General features: G+C 41.3%; 1 protein-coding gene across 4 annotated transcripts in view; it reads right to left on the reverse strand.

Annotated features, from left to right (window-relative positions):
* CDC14A (cell division cycle 14A) overlaps nt 1-15,155 on the reverse strand; it is a gene marked incomplete at both ends in the record, with an annotated part of 163,767 nt that overhangs the window by 48,378 nt on the left and 100,234 nt on the right. For all 4 annotated transcript variants that reach the window (XM_082669730.1, XM_082669729.1, XM_082669728.1 and 1 more), the window contains 2 exons: nt 5,853-6,083; nt 12,849-12,936. In XM_082669730.1, coding sequence (XP_082525856.1) covers nt 5,853-6,083; nt 12,849-12,936 — 319 coding nt within the window. The remainder of the gene's footprint in view (nt 1-5,852; nt 6,084-12,848; nt 12,937-15,155) is intronic.

Consider the following 15,155-nt stretch of genomic DNA (forward strand, 5'->3'; position numbering starts at 1 on the left):
TCAAAAATTTGATCAAGCTGTAGGGTCTTCAAATATGGTGACTGTTGTTCACACACCAGAACTGAAGCCCAAAGATACTAACCAGTTCACTCACATTAGCATAACAAGTGAATATGCAATTCAGGACCTAAATCCCCAGGGGTCCTGTGAGTGTCCCAGAGTTCTTTCCAGTCTCGGCTCATCCATTCAGTCACTCCATTCTACAAATACTAAGACCGGCTGAGCATGCGGTGCTGTGACAGACGCTGGGGCCAGAAACATGAAGACAAGCAGGACGCCTGCCCTCATGAGATATGCAGTACTGAGCCACTAATGCTTATTTACAAGCATTTTCTAAATCTTTCCATATCTGCCTTCTTGGAATTAAATTCAGTACTATAAACTTTTATTTGTTAAGTACCACCCATGAGCAAGGCACTGTGCTGAGTTATTTTTCCACTACTTAATCTCTTCCTATCGTATACTCTTCTTCTTAGAAACGACAAAGTGGCTCTTTGCTTTTAATCCTTTGATTCAGCTAGTCCAATGTTTATTTGCTGTCTACAAGCTACCCAGGACAGGGTTTTGCTCAGAGGATAAGGAGATAAGCAAGTAGAGGATATAATTTTGACCAGGATACGTTATCAAAGAAGTTGTAGACACAAGAATATTAACCAAGAAGCAAAGAAATTAGGTTTAAACTGAAACTGGGCTCTCAAAGAAAGGGACTGTGTGAGCTGTTGGTGTCTTCAAAGAATGTGTCATTGATGACAAGGACTTCAACAGACTCTAAAGAATAGGAAGGTCACGGGACATTTTCAGCAAAGGGTCCAGTGATGGAAAGCCTGGCTGGTCTGGAGAATGTGTCAGTGTGTGCTGAGTAGAAAATAAGAGCAGATGGGTGTAGAGGAGGCAGATTAAAGGGCACCTCTGATTTAAGTGGAGGAACCTGTACTTAGCAGAAGCAGGTTATCAACTGTGGGCCAAAGACACCAAAGACTGCTGAGTTATTTGGGAATCCCCAAACCCAGATGCAAAGTTCTCTGAGCACTGATTAGGGCACATCTCCTGCATATATGTGTTATTACTCCTCAAACATGTAGATGAGCCTCTGATGAATGAAATTCAACTCATTTTAAAAGTATTATGGGGGCTTCCCTGGTGGCACAGTGGTTGAGAGTCCGCCTGCCGATGCAGGGGACGCGGGTTCGTGCCCCAGTCCGGGAGGATCCCACATGCCGCGGAGCGGCTGGGCCCGTGAGCCATGGCCGCTGACCCTGCACGTCCGGAGCCTGTGCTCCACAACGGGAAAGGCCACAACAGTGAGAGGTCACGCGTACCGCAAAAAAAAAAAAAAAAAAAAAGTATTATGAAATTCATGATATTATCAACAACTAATAAACATACAATTGGTATCATGCAAAAATCTGATTTTGCCTTTAATCAATGTAAAGGGCAAAATAAAGCTGTCATGTATTTGGGGTCAAAGAATGTGACATGATAAAAGCAGGTGGATGAGGCAGCAGCATACCTCTGGATTGGAAAGGACAGAGACGGGAGCCAGAGAGAGGAGCTGGAAGGCTGGGGCAGGAGCAAGGCTGGCTGACAGGCATGGACGGGGGAGACAGTGGTAACAATGAAGAGCTGAATTAGAAAGACATTTTGATTGGGTCACAGAGAAAGCTAAAGACAACGGATATTTCTAGCCTGGAAAATTGGTACAATGTCATCCATGAAAACATTTAGTTAGAAAAGGACATAGGAAAGTGTTGGTGCCTTTGTTTTTTATATGTTTCGGAATCTCCCCCCTCCCTCAAAAGGAGGAGGCCTTTTGTCAGCTTTTTCTAGTCAAATAATAAAGAGAATCTTCTCTAATTTCCTCACTACTTGGAAATACACAATTTTTCAGCAAATCTAAGATACCATGTCATCTAACGGTGTAACATACACCATTATTTAAGTTCCACTAAGAAAAAATTAAACTATGGTATGCGATCAATTTTAAGATCCATCCTAGTTTCATAAATGTGAAAATTTTAAAAACGCATGTCTCTAAGTCAGTGTTTCTCAACCTTCTCTTCATTACTGTCCTCCCCCCCAAACCAAGAGCCCCTCTAGGCATTTTTTTCCTAACTGTCCCCCATGAAATTTTACTGTCACAGACAGACCACCTATTTCTTTATGTGCCGTGTATAAATCTACACTGTATACAGAAAAAGAAAATGTTTTTTACCACCCAAAAACAATTTTTCCCCCTTGAGGGCAGTATCACCTGAGGTTGAGAATACATACCAAAAATGTAAATGAAATTACAATCAAGCTCATGTTTACGGATGCCTGGCATTCCCTTCCCATTCACTCTTCCTTTTTAAAAATTATATTTACACTATTTTATTAGATGAGGGGTGTGTGTGTGTGTGTGTGTGTCCTGTTTTCATCTGAAGTACACTTTACCCCAGATAAAACATCGACATTCTTTAGAAAAGAGTGAAGCTTAATCATGGTCTCAGTAGGACTCTCTTCCTTTAATATGAGTTATTTGCCTTCATGTTTGTGCCCAGAGCAAATATTTTGTTTCTGCAGAGCTGTTAAGTCCTCAGATATCTGACGAGACTACAGGCAATCATGTTGATACAACACAGCTGGACAGCCTGAAGCAGGAAGCCCAGTTGGTTTCCAGTGTCCTCCTTCAAGTCACCAATTTGGGTCTCTATCTGGGAAGAAAATGGCCTTCCCTACGGAGACAACACTGTCTCTCCCTGAACCCCTCCCTGTGCAGGAGGCTGCCCGTTCCCTTGGTTGCGTTCCTCATCACACACACTCACCACCAAGGAAAAAAGGTGGTGCAGAAATTTTTCAACTTTCTCTAAAACTAAAGTTGCTTCCCCCTTTTAAAAAGAGTCTATAATTTAGATCTATAAAAAGAACCTACTTAGCACTCAATAGTTAGGAGCTCTTACCACAGTTCAACAGAATAGGAACAGTTCACTAAGTTTCTATAAAAACTTTAACAAATTTTTTAAAGCATTCATAATTAAAGGGCTCCCTGGCACAGCAAGAGAAGACTTTGAAACGTCTTCTATTTATACCAAGTTAAGCACTGATTGCCTTACAGTTCCAGGCGTTTTCTGAAACTCCCATAGAACATCAAAAATCACACACTGGAACATCACAATGTTGCTGTTGTTTAATGATTATTTGTGCTAGAGAATGTCACGAAATCATAGCCATTCCTTTTATCAACCAGAAGGCAAACTGCAGATATTGAATCATTGTAAGATTTCACACATTCCCAGAAAATTAGTTTCCAGTTTGTCTCTATTTTTAGTACTTTACGTTGAGGCAGGAAATAGTCATTTTTTTCAGCAGCTACCAAAGTTCATTTGACATTGGATAAGGGTCTCTCTCCCTCCTCCTTATAGTTCAATTAAAATGCTCAGTGCTGCTTTAATTCCCAGGAAACTAAGCTGACTTAATTAGCGCAGATGTCGAAATAATTAACAGGCCTATAGTAGCTAACCACGCTATTTAAAACAATACAGCTGTAATTAAATCAAAAGTGTAATCCTTATGAAAGAATCCTACATGTGTGTACAAGTGGAAGCAAATGAAATAACACTCTCAAAAAGATGTCACCACCTGTAATTGTGACCTTCCTATAAAAGAACTGACTTCGATGCTAAAGGTTCTGATTAAAATATAAAAACCTCTGCAACATAAAACATATGAATTTCTTAAAATATTCTTTACAAGGTCAACATTCACAAGTCAAGGATATAATAACAAGAATGTTATTATATCCTTGTAACAAGAATGTTTAACACAAGAGCGGTTCATTTTCCCAATGTTTGTCAGGTGAGGAATAATATCAAGAGAGATGCTGAGTTTCAGGGAAAGCTTTGCATTTCTCCTCCCCTGAATTTGTCAATCCAAGACAATGACAGGCAGAGAAACTATACGCCTTGGTAACCATAAAACTAATTGATTAGGAAATAAGGCCAAATTAATCCCAGGAAAAATACTGATTTTTATGACACAAAAATAAGCTTTGAAACAGAACATATGAATAGCTCCTACTAAACGTTAGCAGCTGCCATATTCCCATTAGCTTTCAAGTTCCACTTATAGCTGAAATACAATGGGCTCTGGGTATGCGCGAGGGATTGGTTCCAGGACCCCAGCGTATTCCAAAATCTGGGGATACTCAAGTCCCTTATAGTCACTTCGGCGGATGCGGAAACCCCGGATACCACGGAGGGCCGACTGCGTGTGAAATGCAGGCTTTTCCTTGGGCCTGGGCAATCTTTAACAAAATGGGATGGAGAGGCAAAGCCAGGGCGCCTACGGATCACTCGGGGGCAAGGCAGACACCGCCAACCCCACAGTGACCTGGGCAGAACCGAAAGCAGCAGTCCTTCCTAAGAGACCCACGCCCCCCGCACCCCCAAGACAGGAAGTCCAGCAAGTCGGGGCCCCGTCCTGCTGAGAAACGCGGAGGGGCGGGAGGGGGCTCTGTCAACGTGGACGAAGCTTGACTGAGGAGCCCTCCGCTGAACCAGGGGCCACGTGCAGCTCGTTTCCCTCGCCGGGGCTCCCGCAAAATGCAGCTTCCAGTTACTGCTCACATGTTCAGCAAAGTACCTCCACCTACTCAAATCTTAAACATAGAAGCAAGGGCCTACAAAATGGTATTTTAATTTCTGTTAGAACCAAAGCCACCTCGTCTGAGTAAGTCAGTTACAGCAGCACTAGGCACATGAAAAGAACAGTACAATCCCCAACACCTACCAGACAATTAGCATAAAACGCGACAGAAACCGGTTCTCAGACGCAACACCGGAGAACAGCACCACCCAGTGGCGATATGAAAAGCTGCATGTGAGGAACTAGAGGCTCCATCCCTGGTGGCCAAAGTGATTTCTGCTCACTGAAAAGAAAGACCCCCGTAAAATACCTTCCACCGTGCTGGAAAATCTTACCATGCGAGCCTCCTCAGAGTCTATAACAACTAGGCTTAGAGCAAATGGTATTTCATATTTTCTGAGTAGCTGACGCAAGGTTGCCAGGTAAAATACAGAATGTATGTTTGGTGCACTATTTGAGACATGCTAAAAAAGTACTGTTTATCTAAAATTCAAATTTAACTGGGCATCTTGTATTTTTATTTGCTAAATCTGGCGACTCCTGTTCCAAAGTACCCACTCCTGGAGACCACAGATGCATTTACATAAGTCTTTCAAGCTTTCAAAGAGGCAGTAACAGACCTGTGGCAAGGAAGCTAGCGATGAGCCGGGTATGCTGCCGCCCCTAGGGTTAGGGTCAGGGTCAGGGTTAGGGTTAGGTATGCTGCCGCCCCCTTGCAATGGTCAAGTAAGACACTCTGTTCCACGATGCAAAAGGCTAATAGGGGAGAGGAAGGGGGGTGCGAAGTGGGGCTCCAGATAGCTGGGTCACGAAATGGGAGCATTAAATATCAGATGGGTGGAGGAGGATGGAAAAAGGATGGGCAATTATGGAAGAGAAGGAGAAAGGGGAACAAACAACCCTTGCCTCCTGACAACTGTGCCAGCCTACCGACGGTGCTGCTGCGATTTCCCCTCCTCATGGCACCTGGTGTCAGCGATTGTGAATTGGGGAAGGTAAGGCCAGAACAACTGCCTTGTCCAGAAAGCCGCACACCACCAACTGTCCACATCCAAGCGATCCTTTCTTTAGGAAGGGGTCATTTAAATGGGTTTGTGTTCCAGTTTTCTCAAACTAAAAACAACTCATCTGTTTCCTAAGCCGCTAACTGGTTTTGTTTCACGTTTTGCTGTCTTTTGGCTCACCCCCTCTCAGAAACCCAGTGCCCACCGAGGCCTCCTCGCTCGCACCTTTGCAGTGAACCGCGATCGCCCCCTCCGTGTTCTCGCAGATATTCAGGAACCTTCGCACGATGTTGTCGCTGGGTGTGCTGCCATCGATGAAGAAGAGGTCATAGTGCTCGAAGCCAGCATCGGTGAAGCGCTTCGCCTCGTAAATCTTTTTGTTCAGCCTCACGATTGCAGTCACGTTATGCTTTTTGAAATAAGGAAAGTAGGCTTCGGGGGCATGAAGAGGATAACCTAAAGGAAAGCAGGGGCTGTAAGCAAAAGGCACGCATTTTGTCTTAAGTAACCCAGGAACACGAAAACCCTTCACAATAAAGATGATCAATCTCAACAGAGCTTAGGAGGAAAGCACATTTCAGGAGAGAGTAAGGTCGAAGCAACGTTCCTAAAAGCAGCAGTCTGAAAAACTGAGAAAAACACCATAGAAGGGGGAAAAAAAAACCTCTTCTGAGTATTGGAAATAGCTCGTGAACGTTCAAAACCTCAAGCTTTAGGCTTCAAATCCTGGGAGCACACTCCTCCCACGCCAAAACAAAGGCATTCCTGAGGCCCTCAGATGTGTACAGTAGGCCTGGAAGGACTCTGTCCTTTTTACTCCTCTTGACAAATACTTTTGAAACGCAGCCTTTTTGCCAGGTGTACAGTTTTAATCTACAATGCAGTCCCCCACAAGAGAGACTGATTATTAAGCACCTACCATGTACAAGTCACAATTGCATAAATTTCTTTAATTCTCAAAACAGCCTATTAAGATAAAAATAGTAAACCCCATGTAACAGTTAAGAAACTACAGAGGGCTTCCCTGGTGGCACAGTGGTTGAGAGTCCGCCTGCCGATGCAGGGGACACGGGTTCGTGCCCCGGTCCGGGAGGATCCCACATGCCGCGGAGCAGCTGGGCCCATGAGCCATGGCCGCTGAGCCTGTGCGTCCGGAGCCTGCGCTCCGCAACGGGAGAGGCCACAACAGTGAGAGGCCCGCGTACCGCAAAAAAAAAAAAAAAAAAAAGAAACTAGAGGTTGAGCGGTCACTTTTGTAGACATTTTCTTTTTTGAGAAGAACAAGTGGTCGGGCTCTAACCACCGTTCTACTGTGAGTGGATCCAGCATCACGTGGAGCTGCAGTCAGCTGGGTTACAGACATATGACCTCGACTTGGCCAATCAACCAAGGTGACCACTGGGGGCTTTGACCACTGCAAGCCTTGCCTAGTGGCCCCAGGGTTTAAAAGGACTAATTTCTCAGTCCATTGATTACCACATCTGTAAGCCATTCAGGGCATACCAGGTGAGGGGATCTCGCTCAGAACTCGTTCATGATGGTGGGCTCCGAGTGGGGCGGGCAGCAGCAGCCAGCAAAGTGAACCAGCAGTTTCTGCACTGTGGCTGTACTTCCTGCTGCCTCGAATCTTCCATAGCCTGGTCATTTCCTATTTTCTCTCAGTTGCAAGCCAACTCATATGCCGGGGCTGGGGTGTACATACAACATTTCCCAAGCTACCTTTCCCACTGGGTTCCCGTCCATCTGAAAAGTGGGAGTCACTAAAGCACTGCCGGAGCAACTGGAGGCCCGAAGAGGGAAAAGGGATGTCTTCTGTTTTCCTGCCAGAATGGCTTCAGCAGCAGAAGAGAGGAATTCCCAGCTTAGTTTGGCACTCCTGGCACCAGCCTGCAGCCCAGCCTCAGGGTCCCCACTCCTCAGGCTCCAGATGCAAGCACCAGCCCTTCGGAGCTCCCAGCACCTGCCAAGGTCCCAGGTCCTGCTAACCCCATGTTTTCCTTTCTGTCCCTCGTTGCCTTAAAGGCAATAGCTATTTCTTCCTTAATATGCTGTTTTTTTTCAGAGGTGCCCTTTTACTTTTTAGCCTTCTTTCTAACAAATTCCTTATATTGCATTCCCTCTGTCTGAAATAAAGTGGTTTCCGTTCCTGCCTGGATCCTGCTGATACATGACCTCCCTTAGACCCTGTTCATTTTCTAAGCCTCATTTTCCAGCCTTCGCTTGGAGACTGTGAGCTCCCCAGCATAATTCCAATATCTGCTGCGTGCAACCAAGAGCCCTCGCTGGCAGCCTTAGCCAAGGTCGCACAAGGGGTGAAGGCAGCATTGGCAGGCGGGCCTAACTAATCCGCAGCCCACATACACGATTTCCACAAGCCAGGCTGCTTCTGAGCAAACAGGTAAGACAGAGCTTACTTACGATCTTCTGTGTAGAAACAGTGACTTATACACATTTAGAGAAAACAGATCCTTTCCACTTGGAAAAAAGTCAAATCTGTTTTCCTAGTTGGTTTGTGTGCTCAAATCATTTTCCAGCCTAAAGGGGAAAAGAACTGTGGTTGGCATAAGGAAACAAGAGCTTTTCTATCATGTAAGGAGTGGGAAGGAGAGGGCTTAGGGACACATGGGATGGGGCGTGGTGTGACAGCCTGACAGGCACTTCTAACCCTGGGCTCCTAGTGATCACTGGCACCTGTATGATGGCACCTGTCAGGAAGCACGCTCATGGTTCTTTTGGTGTCTGTCCCTTCCCTCCTCCACCAAGGCCGTAAGAGCTTCTCTTTACGTATATGAATTCTCATCATGAGTAAATGGCATTACAGATAATATACCTAAATCTACTATCAAGAGAAACTGCTTATATCTTTTGAGAAAAGAACACTGAACAGTTATCCAAATATGGTAATAGGGCACTGAAATAATAACAGTAATGGTAATCATAGCACCTAACATTTATTGAGCGCTTACTATGTGCCAGGCACTAAGCTAAGTGTTTCATGTACATCATCTCATTAAACCTTACAATTATCAGTCACTGATGCCTGGGAAAGTGAACTGGCCCAGGCACACACTGCTGGGAAGAGACAGGGGCAGCATTTGAACCCTGACAGTCAGATTCTAGGGCCAGTGCTGGGGATGATTTAAGGTAAAATCCAACTCAATTCTATTTGTTAGATCTCCAAAACAGGGACATTACGTGAATATTAGGGGCTGCACTTCCTGGATTTGTGAGGAAGTTTCTTAAAAATCCTCAAAAGCGTTTCAAATGAGTTATAACCAACAATGACAATATCTTCTGACCTCTGAACAACTGTTTTCGATGTATTTGGTTGCTTCCGATGGAGGACTGGTTTTAGCAATGTGCACGGAGCTGACCGAGCTTTCATCCGACCCTTACTCCATCTGGCCACTAGATGGTGCCCTGGCATCAGTAAAGCACAGGCAGAGCCCTGGCGCTGACCAATTTCAAAGCAAAGAGAGATTGTAAAATTCACCTCTTCCCAGAACCTCATTTAAAGGAAACAGAAGAACAGCAGAGTCAAATGATTAGTCCACCCATTCATTATTAAAAGTAAAAACTGCAAAACAGGCAGGCAAATGTGGAAAGCAATAAAATATGTTTATCAGGTTCATTAATGATAAAAATGTAATCAGAATATCTGCTACCTAATAAGCACCTACTAATGTGCCCGACACTGTGCAAGGCACTCACTTCCTATAATATCCCTAATCTTCACCAAATGCCTGCAATGTGCATCCTATTTCCCCGTTTGATGATGAGAGAAGTTGAGGAACTCAACGAAGTTCACACAGCCAGCTAGGGGCAGAGCCAGACTTCAAGCAGCCCAGGCTCTTCACACCTAGCTTCTCTCATTCAATGAGCAGGCCGATGCTTCAAACTGTTTGGATTGCCTGTCTCGAGCTGTCCTTCCCTGTTCTTTCTTTCCTTTTTCTTTCTTTCTTTCTGAAGTAGAGATGAGGACATTGCCACCTAAGAGTTTGAGGGTTTTGGGGGGAAATCTGAAATCCAATTTGTTCTACTGCTATATTATTCATTTATCAAGTCACACTTGTTGCATCAAAAAGGGGTTAGGGCTCCTCTTGTCCCCCCTGTCAAAACAATGTGAACAAAGATGGCTGAAAGGAACTCCTAGTTGGTCTCTGTTGACAACACACACTTAAGACTGCTATAATGCATTCTGCCAGACCCCAAGGTTTTAGTGCTTCCTTTTGCTACATCCTAGCAACAGCTATTTCAGTGCTAACTCCGTAAAAAATCTACCTTTTTCTACTAACAGACCCCTAAAATGACTTTCAGCCACCTCAGAAAATACAGGGGTTTCTCAACTAAAAAAAAAAAAAAATGTCTTAAGTTCAAAAAGGATTTACAGAGTTAAACCACTTTACAAAAAAAATGACACTTCTAGTGAATATCAGATCTTAAAATGGGGATTCCAGTAAAATATCAATATTTTACCAACAACAGCCTTAAATGAAATTATTCTATACATAAAAACTGGAAAGTATTAGGTAAGCAGCACTTTCACACCTTTTTTTCTCAATGTGAGAGGGCACAGTATATGCATAGAAAAAAAAGATATAGAGAGAATGATATCTCAACAGTGGCTATTTCTAGATTATATAATTACAGGTGACTTTTTATCTAGATTGCTTACAGTTCTGTAGTGAACATGTTCTTTCTCTGTAGTAAAATTAAAAAGGACACAGAATTTGGAATCAAAGAGACCTGTGTTTGAATCCACACACTGCCACTTTCTGGCTATGTCAACCTGGGCAAGTTAGGTTACCAAGTCTCCATCTTCTCTTCCACAAAATAACTACCACCTGTTCCAGGGGGTGTTTCTGCTTATTAAATAGATGAGGTGTGCACAAAAGGCTTATCAGCACCACTCCCAGCATATAAGCAAATGGTGGATAATTATTTCCCTATATTGTAATATAGGACCAAAAATAATTTTTTTAAGACTTTTGACAAGTAACAATTGACACACAAAATATGTCCTTTTATCTTGTGATTCTACTTCCAAGAATTTAGAAAAGAAACCAGGGCTGCAAAACAGATGTATGGACATGCATACCAACCACTGTAGTTTTCAAAAAGTGAAAAATTGAACAACTTAGATCTCATTCAAAAATTAAGTGATTGATTAGTAAAATTATGGCATAGTCATTGAATGCAGTCATGGAAAATTATAACGAAGATCTACATTTATTGCCATGGAAAGGAGTATGTGATATATTAAGTGAAAAAAAAGCTGCTATAAGACAGAAATCATGTTATGACTCCATGCTAGTTAAAAAAAAAGGAATATTTTTGTAAGTCTGTGTGTGTGTGTGTATATATATTCTTTAAGAGAGAAAAAAATATGTGCAAATAAAAAATACAGAGAAGCAGATGGAAAGAAAATTAAAATCCCCAATAATCCCACCACCAACTAGTAAACCTAGAAAACGTGGGTAGAATTATAGGTCACTTTAATGCTGTTTTTATGAGTTCATCTGCATTTTCTTTTTTAAAAAAAAATCATGCATTACCTCTATAAAAATATTTTAAATGGGTTTTTTAAATTACACCTCTCATCTTCTCTTTAAGAAAATTTCATTTAAAAAGTGAATCCTATATGGCAAATTTCTTTGTTTCACCAAATGAACACCCAACAACAAAGCCACTACTGAAACCATACACCTACTAAGGTTTTCTGGGTCTGAGTCAGATCATTTTGCACAGAAGGCTAAAGGGAGGTTCAATCAATCCTGTCTTGAAAGACCAACGGTGGAAAGCAGTTTCCTCAGGCACTTAACAAGTTATTCCTAACAAGCCAACATAACAGGTTATTCAGTCAATGTCTGTAGCGAACCGGATTCATGAGCAAATGTGTAAATGAGAAGATCTAATTATGGCTTCAGTACAGAGACATCCTATTTGTTAGGGTAACTCTGTAGACCTGGATTACCCATCCCCAGAGCGGATGATCCAATCCCCATGATTTAAGCAGAGTTCCCTGTGAGATATGTCATAGGTATAAAATGATAAGCACATGTGTGGAAACTCAAAAAAAATTATCAAATCTAAATGCATGAATAACCATATACAATGACACTAGATTTTAGAATAAATACTTATGATGATGATGATGATGGTTATGAAAGAATAATAAACTTATAAATCTAGACTAAGGGTTTCAAATTATGTTCCTCCAAGGACTAGTGCTCCAGCTCTAAGACTAGAGAGGGAGCAAAAAGGAGCTATTATGTTCATGGGTGATATTTTTTTAATTTTATGTACTTCTCCCATCAACTATTCTTAAACCTTTGGTACCTATCATTACTTGTCTTCTGGGAATCTGAGGTTAAAAAAAATAATTAAGTAAAAAATATATGTTAATGGGAAAACACACATAGCCTATCATGTTTCATTCAAGAGGCTTATTTTTTTCTCATGCTTTTTTTTCCTGAATAGGTATGCCCCTGGCTCTACATATACTGCAAGTAAGTAATTTAATTATTGTCAGCTAGAAAATTGTTCCTAGTTGCCATGATGGAACTAAACAGATCAGTGTAGTGGCAATGCTTAGGAGCCCCGCTCTTGGCTGGAGTATCACCAGTTCTGCATATTACTTTGTGAACTTGGGCAAATCTCCTACTCATATGCCTCGGTTTCCTCCTCTGTGAAACAGAGGTAATAGTTCCTACACCTCAGAGTTGTGTGTGCACTAAATGAGATGATGCTGTGATTAGCTAGTAACTAGCACTTAATAAATGACACCTATTGTCACCATCATCGTCATTATTCAACATGGTGTTACCAAAGAATACCTTGAGGTATAGCACGCCACCACCACCAAATAAATCTGAGAACCACTGATAGAATTCAGCAATCTGCTTACTGTTTTGACCAGTTGGTTTCTCAGATTCTTCTTTAGTAATTGGGTCAAGGTAAAGTGAACACCCTATTTATGGCAACCTAAAAATTTGATAGTCTTAAAACAGTGATTATAGTTCCACTTACTAAACTCTAATATTTAACACACTAATTACTGTTCAATTAGTAATTTAACAATTGAAATACTGCTCAATTTTTTTAATTAATAAATATTCTTTGGAGAATATTACCAATAGAAAGGATTATCTGAGGATATTAAGAACTCAAAGAAGATGAACTGAAATAAATTTTTGGAGGGTAAAGTAAATAAAAACCTACCATTTTCAATTTTGCTTTTTGGATGTGGTCCACTAAACGCTAAAAATTTTCCTGGAACAATCCAGTTGAAGTCACCATTTTCAACTCGCTGGGAGAATTTTGTGAGAAAAGAGAAGAAAAATATTTTATAATTCTTATACAATTTAGGAAACCCTTACAAATATAACCGTTTTTCACTCTATTAGTACTAGACTAGTTGGACATACATGAAGACAAAATAATATAGCTTAAAATAAAAACATGCATCTGATTCTCAAAATGGTTATGAATTCAATCCACTTCAAAAAATTTTTATCTAGACCATAAGAAAAGTTTAGAAAACTTTACTTAAAGTGGAGGTACTTTGCTCAAAATAATTTTGTCTCTTGGCCACTCTGCAATGGAATGAAATGAAAACAAACATTGCTTGCCCCAGCAAGAAATAATGGGAAATAAGAGAAGACAGAAAATATAAGCACTTTCCATGAACATGGTAAACATACTTTAAACAATGAAAAAATCTATAAATATCAGGGTCATGATGAACACACCTCCATTTTTTGTTTGTTTTTACAGGTTTCTATCTGTTGTCAGTGCTGATTTTTAGACGGGGAAACAGAAGACAGGAGTGAGGAACAGAGGCTCATCAAACCCTCAGGGTGTACCACAAACTGGAGACTGCCACAGTCTCCTGCAGGAGCTGCAAACCAAACAGCTACAAGGGTCAGGCAAGAGACATAAATAAAGGCAAATGCTCCTCAGCTCTGGCCAACTGACCACAGGAAAACTTGACTGAATATAGCTGATCTTCCAATTGGATGTTCATGTAAAATCTCTCTATATTTGAAATGTTGACTGTTTTAAATTGTTTTTTAATACTAGGAAAGCAAATAAAACACATCTGTGGGCTGACTTTGATCACCAGCTGTCAGCCTCTGGTCCACACACTCCAGGATCCTCAGAGAAGGTCTGAAGACCAGGCAAGGGGCCAAGCATCCTCCCACTGCTCCATTACCTGCTTCATTTCCTTCCCTTCCTGGTGTGCCTCTAAACCCAGGGAACACTGGGGCAGGGCTGAGGGGACCCAAACTTTGCAGGCTACTGGGACACAGCTGTGCAATGCATCACAAAATATATGCATCTCTTCTTCCCCTAAGCATTCTTTCACCCACCCCCAACACCAGTCCTACTCCCATCCTCCACCACCAGGCACAGCTTTTAGTCTCCAAGTCTCCACCCTCTATAGCACTGCATAGATACCTCCCCAGGCAGGGAAGGAAGGCAGTTCTCTTTGCTGGGCCAAGGTTATCCACAGAAAAGGCTCTCTGCTCCACTACATGGCACAGACCTCAATGGTAGGAATCTGTGTCAATACAGAGTCTGCACTCTGCTGTAAGAGCTCAGAAGTATTTGTTAAAATAAACTGGAGTAATCCTACCAAGGAAACCTGGAGCCTCTACTTTAATTACTTATACTACCCATTAGATTTGATTTCCACAAAAATCATAACTTGGCTGTATAATTTTCATGTTTAAAATGCAGATGTTTCTTCCCAGTTATAAAAAGTTACAAATGAAACTTGACATGACACCTTGTACATGTCTGAATTGCATTAATCTAATCATAATAAACATAAAATCTCCATAATGCCCTAAATAAAATCTTAGAGATGCCGAGTGTTATGATTACACATGCCAAATTAAATCTCAAGCATAGCTATCTATTTAGAACAATTTGGATAAAGAATTTAACATCCATCTCAAGTAATACTTAAGCTTAAAACATTATTTAAAAATTCAAAAATAAGGGTATGCTCTAAGCATCAAAAGGCTAAAACCCATTATTTATGAACAGTAGAAGAAAACAGGTTTCTATGTTCACTATTCCTGTATCCTTGACCATGAAGTTGGCCTAGATAAATATATACATTGTGCTATGTCTGTTTATTTGGATTATAGACATCCATTTGATTAAACAGTAACCTTTTATAATCAATCATATGGAGAGAAGCAATGAACTCACTCACAGAACCAAAAGAATATGTTTGCAAATCTGCCTACCCAAAAAGATAAACATTAGATAATATTGGGCTATATTCAGTAACCTGGATAAGGTTGATGGAGTAAACAAAAAGATTTATGTCTTAGATCCAAATCTGAAAAAAAATGAATAAGAAAGTTACAGCTTTTAACTGAATAATATAACATAACCTTACTGGTAAGCTTCCAAAATTAGTATCTGTGCCTTCTTTCACAGTGGATTATACAAATGTCAATATTTATCAATAATAAAATATTTAAGATAACACAAGCTGGTTTTTCTAATTAA

Source organism: Grampus griseus (assembly GCF_964374135.1).
Source record: "Grampus griseus genome assembly, chromosome: 1".
Lineage (NCBI taxonomy): Eukaryota > Metazoa > Chordata > Mammalia > Artiodactyla > Delphinidae > Grampus > Grampus griseus.